At 54.4% G+C, this 14,072-nt stretch overlaps 1 protein-coding gene across 1 annotated transcript in view; it reads left to right on the top strand.

Moving 5' to 3' along the window:
• Window positions 1-14,072, top strand: part of LOC112105963 (diacylglycerol kinase eta) — a 188,217-nt gene that overhangs the window by 114,620 nt on the left and 59,525 nt on the right. The window contains exons 5-8 of the mRNA XM_024198986.2: window positions 3,866-3,998; window positions 4,623-4,729; window positions 6,707-6,832; window positions 7,595-7,697. Coding sequence (XP_024054754.1) covers window positions 3,866-3,998; window positions 4,623-4,729; window positions 6,707-6,832; window positions 7,595-7,697 — 469 coding nt within the window. The remainder of the gene's footprint in view (window positions 1-3,865; window positions 3,999-4,622; window positions 4,730-6,706; window positions 6,833-7,594; window positions 7,698-14,072) is intronic.

Below are 14,072 nucleotides of genomic sequence, written 5' to 3'. Positions count from 1 at the left end.
GTGTGTGTGTGTGTGTGTGTGTGTGTGTGTGTGTGTGTGTGTGTGTGAGAGAGAGAGAGAACAGTTGAATGTGAACTCTGTCTTTTACTATTATTATTTACTAGGTGTAATACAGTAGCACCAAGGAGTCACGGATCAGGACCCCAAAGCACTAGCTGCTGTACAAACAGAGAAGAAAAAGTCAGCCTCTGTCCCAAAGAGCTTAAATCCTCTCTGATGGTGAAGTGCTGTCAGTTGCATCGTGTGTCTTTGGAATGGTCGCTTTCACTGGACTGACAGTCCAGAAGCAGATTTTCTCTCTTTGTCGTCACAGTGGACCAGACCCTCACCTGGTGTCAACTGGTGCAGCTCTGTTAAAAGCAGTGGAGCTGTCTGTTTATGCCAGCTGAGGAACTGGCCCCTTAGGTATTAATTAATGACTGTCCAAACCAATTTGTCTCCCTTTTCTTTGGAGACTTGCTGGTGTTTTGCTAATTTACGAGGATAAACCCACTGGGCTGATGTCAGATCCAGTGTAACTGTTTAGCTTGTTGAGTAGAGCTCATTCATTTCATTACAGGAAGCTCCTGACATTTGCCGGGACAGAGGATATGAAATGGCTCGGCAGGATTGGTCAGTGAGGGAGCAGATGCTGGGTGGAAGGGGAACAGTAGCACAGGATTTGTTATCCTAGCAGAACTGTGTGTAGAGTGAGCACTGGGCTAACAGGGCCAGAGAACATGAGATCTGACTTGAACAAAGCCATAAGTGCCCCGGTGCTGCCTGCATATTGGTGGCACCTCTAAGGAACCAGTTTTCCAGGCATAAACGTCCCAGCAGAACTGCTCATATGGCAGGTTTAGGTTTTGAGGCTCCTTGAATGTGAGTCTCACCCGCCAGCCTCATAATATCGTATTTGTCTTGCTTGGGGCTTAAACAATCACACACGTGCATGTCCTTCCACCCAGCCTGGTTACCATTAGCACAGCCATGTCATGACCCCTCGCCAGTTGCTCCCCCGACTTCTGCGAGCTACTCATTCATTATCCCTGTGATGCGGGGTTTTCAAATTGGGACAAGAAGACTGGGAGCTTCAGAGGAGCCAGAGGCAATTAGGCTCCCAACGCCATTGAATTCAACCTTAAAAAATTATATTCTTATTATAGCTTCAATACCCACCAGTCGTAATGGCCCAACTCCTCAAAGGTATTCAGGTGTCTAACTCCCATTGACCTTTGAGGATCTGGGCCAATGAGTGCAGCATGTAGCACAGAGCCAGCTGAGCAGCCATTGATGCCAGACGAGAAAGTACTTGGAGAGAATGTTAAGACTGCCAGGGGTCAGGAAATGCCAATGTTAAGTTTGCTCGTGTAACTTGACTGCTTCCCCCTTGTGTGTATGCATTGCGCTGCAGCCTTTAGCAATGTGCGCACACCTGGGTTTCCACAAGACTCCTGGCCTCACATGTTGAGCCAGATGGAAAGTGCCCAGAGAGCGAGGCCACTGGAATAGTGTTCTTCAGCCTCACTGAGCCATGGGCGGACCCGCCTTGTGCCTGCCCAAGTGGCGCAGAGTGAGGGAGGGATGCACTAGTCCCTGCCTTAGTCCCTGACTCCCCTGCCTTATCCGCTGTCCAGCCTGCCGCCGAGGTCCCACGACACACTCACTGCTAGCCCTGCCTCATTCACTGAGTGCCGTTCAGCCTGTGCACAGGGACTAGACCGGGGTGGGCAAACTTTTTGGCCTGAGGGCCACATCGGGTTTCCAAAATTGAATGGAGGGCCGGTTAGGGGAGGCTGTGCCTCCCCAAACAGCCAAACGTGGCCCTGCCCCCAACCCCTATCCAACCCCCTCTGCTTCTCACCCCCTGACGCCCCCACCCCCCCGGGACTCCTATGCCATCCAACCCCCCCTGTTCCCTGTCCCCTGACAGCCCCCCGGGACTCCTGCCCCATCCACCACCCCCTGTCCCCTGACCGCTCCCGGAACCCCTGCCCCTGACTGCCCCCCACCACCCCATCCAACCCCCCCTCCTTCCTGACTGCCCCCCCGAGACCCCTGCCCCCATTCAACCACCCCTGTTCCCCGCCCTCTGATCACCCTGACCCCTATCCACACCCCCGCCTCCTAACCACCACCCCGAACTCTCCTGCCCTCTTACCACACTGCCTGGAGCACTGGTGGCTGGCGGCACTACAACCATGCCACCCAGAGCACCGGCTCAGGCTGCGGCTCTTCAGCTGCGCTGCCCGGCCACCCAGAGCATTGCGTCGGCGGCACAGTGAGCTGAGGCCGCGGGGGAGGGGGAACAGCAGGGGAGGGGCCGGGGGCTAGCCTCCTGGGCCAGGAGCTCAGGGGCTGGGCAGGAGGGTCCCGCAGGCCGGATGTGGCCCGCGGGCTGTAGTTTGCCCACCTCTGGGCTAGACTGTGCCTAGACCTTATGGCGATGCCCTGGGGTGAGGGGCAGTAATGCTCCATATTCACTCCCCGATACTTGCTCCTCCTACTGCAGCGGTGGGTGAAGACTGGGGTGGGGTTGGCGGGGGGCAGCAGGCTGACCATGCTGCCTCCCAGAGCTGAGACTAGAGGCCAGGAGTCCCAAGTCCTGTGCTTTAGCCACTGAACACACCAGGCCCTCCCTGACCACACAGAGCTCTGTGCAAACGCTGCCATTCCAGAGAAGCTGCTGTGGGTTTGATTGGGTCACAGCGATCTCCACTCTAGGCAGTGAGAGCGCAGCCGATCAGTAACAACGTAGTGAGCAATCTCGGGCACACCACAGGGTGGGTCCCACCTCAGGCAGCACCTAGGACCCATGGGAGCTGCGGTGGGTTAAGGAAAGTGGGGGTCTCTCTCTCCTTTGCTAATCAGGTGCTGGAGAAAGTGGCAGTAGAAATGTACAGAACAGAACCCTTAAATCCCATTTTGAATGGGAGGAAGCCAAGTGCCTTGGGGCAGAGGGGAAGGAGAAAAGATGCGGGGAGGAGACAGGGAGAGGAATCTCAGTTACAAAGGGAGGTATCAGAGGGCTAAAGACCAAGGACTAAACTCATCCCTGAGGTACCTGCGCTGAGCCCAGGGTTCAGTTGTATCCATCTAGAACAGGCAGAGCCTAGCCCATAGAGACTAGTGGAGAATTGTTTTAAAAGGGGAGCTGTGGTGTGATCTTCCAGCTAGTCTCATTGCTGCCCCTCATCATGAAGAAGAAACGTTGGCTGAAACATGCCTTAAGTGTCAGTTCAAAAGAATAATCAGGAATCCTGTTGGGAACTGCTGGTTGGCAAGTTCATGCTGACTAGGACACGGTCCCATCTGAATGCACAAGAAATTGAGGCTTTCATAACCGCTGCATGACTGTGCTAGTGAATGGAGCGGTGGTGAACCAGCTCCGTCTTCATGTCTGGTGCATGATGTGTCTGCTGATATTGGCAAGGAGAGCGTCCATTGTGGGGAGTGGGCTCCAGGGCTGGGGCACCTGTCCACTCGAATTGAGCCAAGAACCCCTGACTCATTTCACGTAGGCCTCCAAGCAGTTGTCTGATGGTAAACGTGGTCAGGCCTTCCAGCAGGCTGGCTGGCATTTGATGCAGTAACCTAGAAGTGGAAGACTCCATATCCCTGGAGGCAACCAGGTAGGATATCCCCCAGCTGGGCAAATCTGGCCTTATGCCATCCTCTTTGCTCCCATGTTGGTTCCTCCCTCCTATTTTGGAGGCTTGCAGGGCGGGCACAGGGCACAAGGAGATGCATGGGCCATCGAGAGCTGGGAGTCCTGGAGCCTTGCTACATTTGAGAAAGTCCCCAGTTGCTCTCTGGGATCTGTTGCCTGCTCCCACTGCCTTTCCAACGCACACTAAACACACCTCAATTCTCTTTGTCATTGCAGGCCACGCAGTTCAACATGGAGCATTTCTCTGGGATGCATAACTGGTACGCCTGCTCCCACGCCCGACCCACCTTCTGCAACGTGTGCCGTGAGGCCCTGTCAGGGGTCACCTCCCATGGCCTTTCCTGCGAAGGTACCAGCTCATCAACCCCTGCTCTGCAACCATGAACAGATGGAGTGGGGTTGACCCTAGGGGGGATTGTTAGGGAATGCTTGCCAAAGCCTAGCTGAGCTGGCCACAGGATGCATCTCCTGGCTGCTCATCTGATGGGCACAGGAATTGCTTAAGCCAAGCCAGGATGGGACAGAGAGGAGGGGAAATGGAGGGCAGAAGGTAGGCGCTTGGGAAGAAAGATTGGGGTTAGAAGGGATATGGGTGGGGAAAATGTAAGGATCAAACTGGGGTCCCTCTAGTTCAGTGTCCTGTCTCTGATGCACTAGTACCAGGTGCACGACCCCTGCAGAATGCAGCCAATGGGACATGGTGCAAGGAGCTCTGGTCCATAGGACTCTGATGGGATGGATGCTGGTGCCCATGCTAGGGGGCGGGCACCTGTGCACATGTGTTGGTTGCTATGGGCTTCATTCAGCACTGCTGCAACCAAGCGGTGTTCCCCGTGGGAGAAGGGTCAGGCCCATGGACCAAGCATTGGTGTCCATCTGGGGGATTCTGGACCAGGGAGGACTGTGTGGTGAGGGGAAGCCATCCCTGCTGCCTTCCCACTCCTGCAGGCTTTTCCATCTCTCTTGCTACTAGTTTGCAAGTTCAAAGCCCACAAGCGCTGTGCTGTGAGAGCCACCAACAACTGCAAGTGGACCACGCTGGCATCCATAGGAAATGACATCCTCGAGGATGAAGATGGGGTAAGCACTTCCTTCCCTCCCCCTTCCCTGCCAAGAAGAGTACTGCCCTCATATACCCCCAGGCCAGCCACCCCCTCTTGAGTAAGGGTGCCAGTGGCTTTAGCTCTGGACCTACCTGTGTAAAAGAAGCTGTAGGCTAAGTGGGCCTGCTCTTGTTATATGGGTGTGAATCAGGAGTAGCATCATGGAGTCAGTGCACTTTGTCCAGACTTACCACCACGTATGTGAGAGCCCAATCTGATCCAGGACTGGGAGCTAATTCCTCCGGAGGAGTTAGAACAACTGCACTTAGAATGACCCCGGAACAGTCCTGCTGCCCCTTCATCTCTAATTGCCAAATTCCATAGCCTGTCTCCAAGCAACATCCCCACTGCCTGCTTTGCCTGAGCAAGAATGTGGCCCAGGGATCCTCTCTCTCATCTCTGTGCTAGGGGCATGAATCCCCCAGCTGCCCGGGCACCCCTTCTTCTGGGCCCCTAGAATCATAGAATATCAGGGTTGGAAGGGACCTCAGGAGGTCATCTAGTCCAACCCCCTGCTCAAAGCAGAACCAATCCCCAAACAGATTTTTGCCCCAGATCCTTAAATGACCCCCTCAAGGATTGAGCTCACAACCCTGGGTTTAGCAGGCCAATGCTCAAACCACTGAGCTATCCCTCCCCCCTGGTCTGAGTCAGGCCCTGGAGGCAGATGGGGAGGCTGTCGGGGATGAGGCCATGCTCACATGCTGGCCTAGGGTAGAAGAGGCACCAGTGAATTTCCCCTGTGGCAGTGGAGGTCCTTGCAGAGCCCCTGGATGCTGCTTTCCCTTAGTCAGTGCCAGGGAGCTATTCAGTGGGAAGACACTATCTCTGAGTCATTACATTGAATGGGCGACTCTCTGGTGTCTCAAGGCAACAGCCAATACAGGAGAGCAGCATTTTAAAAGCATCAGTGTGTTGTGCTGAAGGCTCTCGGAGAGGAGTCTGTGCATTGTGAGCCAGGCCGGACATCTTTCAATGAGCCAGTTACCAGGGCCCAGGAGATGGCCTAAGTGCATGGCATGGCTGCAGAGTGTCGTTATCCTCTGCCCCCGCTCTCCCTGCTGTTTAACCGTGAGCAAAGCGGATGTAAAATGCTGCCAGATCCAAACTCTGCTCAGTGACTCACCCACTTTGCCACAAGCCCCGCTGACTCCGCAGCCTGTGCGGCTGCCAGGGGTAAGGCAGGCACGGATTGGAGATGGTGCACTGCGACGCCCAGAGGAGGGGCTGACTTAGATGCTGCTGACGATGATTATAAATCGCTGTAGAACACGGAGCGGGGTGGGGGGGCATCTAGAGAGGTCCCAGCCCTCTCCACTATGCTGGAGCTGGCACTCCTCTGTGACTGGCCACAGGGGGGTGCTGGCGCTCTTCAGAGTGGGTGGTATGAAGTCTTTTCCAGAGGCTTGCTGGGCAGAGGGATGGGACTCTGAGAGGCTTTGAAAACCCAGCTCTCCCCCTTCCTTCCCTCCCTCCCTCGATCGAGGCAGTGTAGCCAGCTGGGCCAGACAAGGTAGGCTGGTTAGACGCCATCACATAGACAGCTGATTTTCTGGTGTGGTTAGGTGCTTTGGCATCTCTGTCGCTGGAATTACCCTCGGAAACAGAGGCTGGTGGAAGAAGGGCGCACAATGAAAGGCAAGCTGAAGTGGACGAATGGTGCCTCTCCCACCATGCCCAACACAACTGGTTTCACAGGCCCTGCTGGATACCGAAGGGGCACTTTCACGCACTAGCTCCTAGCATTTATGCAGCACTTCAATCTGCAGATCTCAAAGCACTTTCCAATGGAGGCCGGTATGACAATCCCTAGTGGGGAAACTGAGGCACGGAGCTTTGGTGTGACTTGCCCAAGATCCCCCAGCAGGCCAATGGTAGAGCTGAGAACAGAATGTGTCTGTGGCCAGGCTGTAAGCCAGGTAATTGACCTGTTCCTCTGCCCTCCTCTCTTCAGGTAGCTATGCCCCATCAGTGGCTGGAGGGAAACCTGCCCGTGAGCGCTCGGTGTGCTGTGTGTGACAGGACCTGTGGCAGTGTCCGGCGGCTGCAAGACTGGAGGTGCCTCTGGTGCAAGGCCATTGTAAGACCCTCTCCCTCCCACCCCCTTCTCTATTCTGTTCTCTCAGACCATTCCCATCACCATGGTATCTGAGCGCCTTGGCCTCCTCTATTATTTCTTTGGATCAGATATGGGTATTGTACACCTTCCATGCCATAGCCGCAACTGTGGATGCAGACACATAGCTCTGCCTGTGCTGGGGCTCGGTGGTCATAGCGTGTTTGAAGCCCTTCTCAAACACAGCTACGTGGCAGCACCGCTGTAGCACCCACACCCAGCACGGCTACAGGCGTGTTACAAAGCCATGCCCATGGCTGCCGATGGGCGTTATCCACTGCAAAAAAACCTACCCACGTTGCTCAGGGAAACAGGCAATGGAGCTGGGCAGCCACCGCTTCCACCCAGAACAGTAATGGACAAGAAAGGGTCTCCAGCCACACGATCTGCATCTCGATCCAGATTCCAACCCCCCAGGAATGGGGGTGTTGGGCTCTAGAGGCTGGCTTCAGCCTATTTTCTCATGCTCTCCTCAGACACTAACGGATGGAGCCTCACACCTTCCTGTGCAGTAGATGAGCATTATTGTCCCCACCGCTACCAGTGGGGAAACTGAGGCACAGAGCAGGGATGTGATTTGCCCAAGATCACACAACAGGGCAGTAACAGAGCTGGGAAGAGATCTATGTCTTCTGGCTCCCAGCCTCCTGCTCTCACCACTAGACTAAGCTCCCGCCCTTTCGGCCAGTAAGCTCATGCTGTCTCCTGCTGCTTTGTCCACCCTAGCTTCACAGCGCCTGCAAAGAGCTGTTTGGGAAGAAGTGCCCCCTAGGACAGTACAAGGTCTCCATAATCCCGCCAACTGCCCTGAACAGCATCGACTCTGATGGTGAGTACTGGATCCAAGGACTGCTGGCTGCCAGTCAGGCTGGGGCAGAGCCGGCAGGGGGACGCGGGAAGGCACTTCCTTTGAGCTTGATTAGAGTGTCCTGAATGGCTGGAACTGAGTCTCTGAGACCTTGTGGCTCTCAGGATTCCAGCTCTCCTGCGCTACCCCAGCCATGGGGACATCGGCGGAGAGACCCATAGATCAGGCCCACTGAGCTTGTTCATCTTTCCGGGGTGTCCAATACAGCTGATCCAGAGGACTACAGACTGGGCCCTGTTGCAGCTTGTTGAGGCACTGACATTGCTGGCAGAAATCCACCCCACGCTGCCCTGCTGCTGCAGGGGACACAGGGAAGGAGCTGGCACTTTCCAGGATGTACTGGCTGCCATGTAGGAGCCCTGGAGGCCCCATGGGGAGCTATGCTGAGGCTAACCTCTCAATCCACTTAGCCAGGCACTTGCAGCTCCTGCTTCCCTGCAGATGGAGCCACAATCACTTCCTGAGAAGGGAAAGTGCCTTTGAATGGCTAAGAAGTGGGAAAGATCAATGCAGGCAGCTCGCTGCGTGGTTCATGCTGGGAGCCGCCTTCTCCATCCTCCCCAGCCTCATCTCTTACCTGCATCCCTTGCTGCGTTATCTATAGCACAGCCTGCCAGACCCCAGTCCAGAGCCATAACTAGGTATTTTAGTGCACCGGGTAAGCAAGAATATTGGCACCCCCTAGAAGTGATTCTGGGGCAGGGCATGTGGGGTCATGTCCCACCCAGATTTCTGCCTTTCATTTAACACAGAGGTTTTCAAACTGGGGGGCACCTCCTGCCAGGAGCCAGTGGATTGGAAGTTGGTGGGAGCCCCTTGGGCCCCTGGCTCTCCACGCTGTGGGAACCAGGGTGCTGGCTGGCTGCCCGGCAACCCTCCCTGCCTTGGTCCCCAAGCCAGGCCACCTCTACATGGACGGGTGCTTCCCAGGCAGACCGGGTGGCACAGCTCCAGGCTGCACCCCTGACATGCTCTTGGCTCTCCCCTGAAGGAGCCTGGCGCCAGCTGACGACACCCCATGGAGCCCAGTTGCCAGCAGCGAGTGAGTGACTCGGGGAGCGTCTCATGGCAGTGCCCCACAGTTTGAAAATCTCTATGCTAAATGGAAGGCAGAAATCAGGGGGGCACATGACCCCGCATGCCCCCTATGCTGCCCCATTTTTCTGCCCCCTGGGTGGCTGCCCTGCTCACCCTGCCCTGGTTACAGCCCTGCTCTGGTCCCTGGGCAGTGCATCATCTATGTCTCTTGCTATCTGGCAGATGGGGTCCTCATTTCCGCCTCTGCCCTGCCAGGGGACCAGCTGCTCCAAGTAGCTACTGAGAGGATCTCCCCTTGTGGTCACAGATGCAAGGCAAGGTGGGATCTGTCCTCTGCAGGATCCAGGCACCAGCTCTTCTCCTCTTCCGGCTGCTCTGGCAGAAGCACCGTCTAAGGGGGCTGTGCAAAATGAGGGATGTCTCTCTCCTGGCCCGATGCTCAGCCACCCCTAAGCCCCACGGCACATTCCTGTCTCTCCTCCAATCACATACGGTGTCATTTTTCGATTTCATGCCAATGGCAGGGAGGGAGGGGCCCCGATGCCATGCTCTGTAGCTCTCCCCACCCCTGTTGGCAGCTCTGGGGCCGTTTCTCAGCACAGACGGGCAGAGGGAGGAATACATTTCGGTGCAATGAGCAGCATTGCCCCAGTGGGCTACTTCTGTGATTATTTTTCTAGCTTCAAAGGGGAGGGACAATTAATCTTTGTGCTCCAGCTTTGGGGGGAGTTCCCTCATTGTGCATACAGCATGGCACAGCACGGCAGGCATGGTGGTGTTGTGACCGAGACTCCGGATTCGAAAGCCCCTCTCAGGGCGAGAGAACGCTTTGTGGGTGTAATAACAGGGGCACTGTATTACTAGTGCTTTGAGATCCTTGGATGGAAGGCGCCATAGATGGGTAAAGATGGGCAACCATCGATCCGCTGGATCCAGGTATATGCGTAAGAGATCTAGTCAGGTGCCTGATGAATCTGCATCTGGCTGAGAAGCCCAATTCGAGAGCAACACAGCATTACAAATTTCACAGATCCATGTGTTGTCTAAATTGTAATCCAAGATTAGTCCCTCACATGAACAGAAATAACTTTGACTGAGTGTTGCGCCCGGCACACAATGCAGGCCCAGAGCATCAGAGGGAAAGGAAAGGGGCCATGGTGGTAGTGGGGAAGAGATGCTAGCATTGGGTTTGAATTGAGATGGAGAGGTGGATTGGGGCGGGCGTTCCAGGCAGCAGCTGCAGAGGAGAAGGCTCTTGCAGCAATGTTAGTGAGCATGGAGAGGATCCCGGGGTGAGGTGGGAGGGAGGTTAAAGCAGCAGTTTCTAGGTGGCTGGGTGGGAAGATTGCCCTACCAAGGGGTTTCTGCTGTAACTGGGATCCCAGGCTGGGAGAGGTGAAAAACCCTGTGCTAGGGCTTGCTGACAGCCCCTCGGTCTGAGAGCTGACCATCTGGGGCAAAGTTTTCAAAAGGAGCCGAGGTCCGTTTTCAGAAGGGAGCCGTTGAACGCCAATGGGATTTTAGGGGCCTCCGGCACTTCTGGGACTCAGCCTCCTATGTCACTGGCAGCATTTTGATGACATACCCCAGGTCTTGGACTGAGGAGACGTTATCCCTGTCTGGGCCTCGGTGTCATCCCCAAATCAGCCCAGGAGGTTCAGCAACTGTTTAAGTCCAGGTTGCCCAGTCTCCTTGTAACTGAGGCCTGGTCTACACTACGAGTTTAGGTCGACTTTAGCCGCATTAAATCGAATTAAGCCTGGACACGTTCACACGACGAAGTCCTTTCTTTCAACTTAAAGGGCCCTTTAAACCGGTTTCTTTACTCCACCTCCGACGAGGGGATTAGCGATAAAATGGGCCTTAGGGGGTCGGAATTGGGGTAGTGTGGACGGAATTCGACGTTATTGGCCTCCAGGAGCTATCCCACAGTGCTTCATTGTGACCGCTCTGGACAGCACTCTCAACTCAGATGCACTGGCCAGGTAGACAGGAAAAGCCCCGCGAACGTTTGAATTTCATTTCCTGTTTGCTCAGCGTGGAGAGCACAGGTGACCACGCAGAGCTCATCAGCACAGGTAACCGTGATGGAGTCCCAGGATCGCAAAAGAGCTCCAGCATGGACAGAACGGGAGGTACGGGATCTGCTCGCCATATGGGGAGATGAATCAGTGCTGGCCGAACTCCGAAGCAGTAAACGAAATGGCAAAATATTAGAAAAGGTCTCCAAGGCCATGAAGGAAAGAGGCCATAACAGGGACGCACAGCAGTGCCGCGTGAAAATTAAGGAGCTAAGGCAAGCCTACCACAAAGCCAGAGAAGCAAACGGAAGGTCCGGGGCTGAGCCGCAAACATGCCGCTTCTACGCGGAGCTGCATGCCATTCTAGGGGGTGCAGCCACCACTACCCCAACCGTGTGCTATGACTCCCTCACTGGAGAAACACACAGGGAAGAGGGTTCGGAAGAGGAGGATGGAGGAAATGTAGATAGCTCACAGCTGCAAGGAAGCGGAGAAACCGCCCCAACAGCCAGGATATGTTTGTCACCCTGGACCTGGAGCCAGTAACCCCCGAACTCACCGAAGACACTGAGGGCACACGGGACCTCTGGTGAGTGTACCTTTGTAAATATTACACATGGTTTAAAAGCAAGCGTGTTTAATGATTAATGATTTATTTGCCCTGGCAATCGCGGCCAGTACAGCTACTGGAAAAGTCTGTTAACGTGTATGGGGATGGAGCGGAAATCCTCCAGGGACATCTCCAGACAGCTCTCCTTCATGTAGGGGGGAGGGATAGCTCAGTGGTTTGAGCATTGGCCTGCTAAACCCAGGGTTGTGAGTTCAATCCTTGAGGGGGCCACTTGGGGATCTGGGGCAAAATCAGTACTTGGTCCTGCTAGTGAAGGCAGGAGGCTGGACTCGATGACCTTTCAAAGGTCCCTTCCAGTTCTAGGAGATGGGATATCTCCATAATTTTTTTTTTTTTACTCCCAAAGCCTTTGCAAAAGGTTTCTGGGGAGGGCTGCCTTATCCCGTCCGCCATGGTAGGACACTTTACCACGCCAGGCCAGTAGCACGTAGTCTGGAATCATTGCATAACAAAGCATGGCAGCGTATGGTCCCGGTGTTTGCTGGCATGCAGACAACATCCATTCCTGATCGCTCTTTGTTATCCTCAGGAGAGTGATATCATTCACGGTCACCTGGTTGAAATGGGGCAATTTTATTAAGGGGACATTCAGAGGTGCCCGTTCCTGCTCTGCTGAACAGAAATATTCCCCGCTGTTAGCCACGCGGTGGGGGGAGGGGTGAAGTGATCATCCCAGAGAATTGGGTGTGGGGGAGGGGAATTAGTTGGGTTTGTGCTGCATGTTAACCCTGAAACCGCAGCCCCTCCTTTTACATTGCAAACCCATTTTAAATGGCCAACCCAACGGGTGCTTGGTATGGGAAATGAGAGCACTACTGTTTGAAACCATTCCCACATGTTAAGAAGGTTAAAAAAGCCAAAAGACTGTGTGTCTTACCATGGCTGCCTGCAAGCTGAAATCTGTGGCCTGGCACTGCGTGAGTGATCTCTCACACCAAACCGGCAGGCCCTCAATATAAGAGGAAAAATGCGACCTTGTAACGAAAGCACATGTGCTGTGTAATGTGAACAGCAAAATTTAATGTGAAAGAGTGTACCCATTGTTCTCTAAAATGTGTCTTTTTTAACCACCTCTCCCTTCTCCTCCACCAGCTGCAAATGTTTCTCCTTCACAGAGGCTAGTGAAGATTAGAAGGAGAAAGCGAAGGACACGTGATGACATGTTTACAGAACTACAGATGTCCTCCCACGCTGACAGAGCACAGCAGAATGTGTGGAGGCAATCAATGACTGATTATAGAAAAGCCCAATATGAATGAGAGGAGAGGTGGCGTGCTGAATCGCGGGATGAACAGAGCAAGTTGCGGGCTGAAGATGATAGGTGGCGTCAGCTTGCAGACAGAAGGCAAGAGTCGATGCTCCGGCTGCTGGAGCATCAAACTGATATGCTCCAGCGTATGGTTGAGCTGCAGGAAAGGCAGCAGGAGCAGAGACCGCCACTACAGCCCCTGTGTAACCAACAGCCCTCCTCCCCAAGTTCCATAGCCTCCTCACCCAGACGCCCAAGAACAAGGTGCGGGGGCCTCCGGCCACCCAGTCACTCCACCCCAGATGATTGCCCTAGAATCAGAAGGCTGGCCTTCAATAAGAGTTAAAGTTTTAAACTGCAGTGTGTCCTTTTCCTTCCCTCCTCCCCCACCCATCCCGGGCTACCTTTGCAATTATCCCCCTAGTTGTGTGATGAATTAATAAAGAATGCATGAATGTGAAGTAACAATGACTTTATTGCCTCTGCAAGCGGTGCTCGAAGGGGGGAGGGTGGGGTGGTTGGTTTACAGGGAAGTAGAGTTAACCGGGTGGTGGGGGAGGGGTGGAGGGTTCATCAAGGAGAAACAAACAGAAGTTTCACACCCCCTGGCCAGTCACAAAACTCGTTTTCAAAGCTTCTCTGATGCGCACCGCGCCATGTTGTGCTCCTCTAACCGCCCTGGTGTCTGGCTGCGCGTAATCAGCGGCCAGGCGATTTGCCTCAACCTCCCACCCCGCCATAAATGTCTCCCCCTTACTCTCACAGATATTGTGGAGCGCACAGCAAGCAGCAATAACAATGGGGATATTCTTTTCGCTAAGGTCTGAGCGAGTCAGTAAGCTGCGCCAGCGCGCTTTTAAACGTCCAAATGCACATTCCACCACCATTTGGCACTTGCTCAGCCTGTAGTTGAACAGGTCCTGACTCCTGTCCAGGCTGCCTGTGTACGGCTTCATGAGCCATGGCATTAAGGGGTAGGCTGGGTCCCCAAGGATCACGATAGGCATTTCAACATCCCCAATGGTTATTTTCTGGTCCGGGAAGAAAGTCCCTTCCTCCAGCTTTCGAAACAGACCAGAGTGCCTGAAGACGCGAGCATCATGTACCCTTCCCAGCCAGCCCACATTGATGTTGGTGAAACGTCCCTTGTGATCCACCAGGGCTTGCAGCAGCATTGAAAAGTACCCCTTGCGGTTTATGTACTCTGTGGCTTGGTGCTCCGGTGCCAAGATAGAGATATGGGTTCCGTCTATGGCCCCACCACAGTTTGGGAATCCCATTGCAGCAAAGCCATCCACTATGGCCTGCACGTTTCCCAGAGTCACTACCCTTGATATCACCAGGTCTTTGATTGCCCTGGCAACTTGGATCACAGCAGCCCCCACAGTAGATTTGCC

This window comes from Terrapene carolina, unplaced genomic scaffold (assembly GCF_002925995.2).
Source record: "Terrapene carolina triunguis isolate 2854851 unplaced genomic scaffold, T_m_triunguis-2.0 Scaffold172, whole genome shotgun sequence".
NCBI classification, from domain to species: domain Eukaryota; kingdom Metazoa; phylum Chordata; order Testudines; family Emydidae; genus Terrapene; species Terrapene triunguis.
This window is presented reverse-complemented; position numbering and strand designations above follow the sequence as displayed.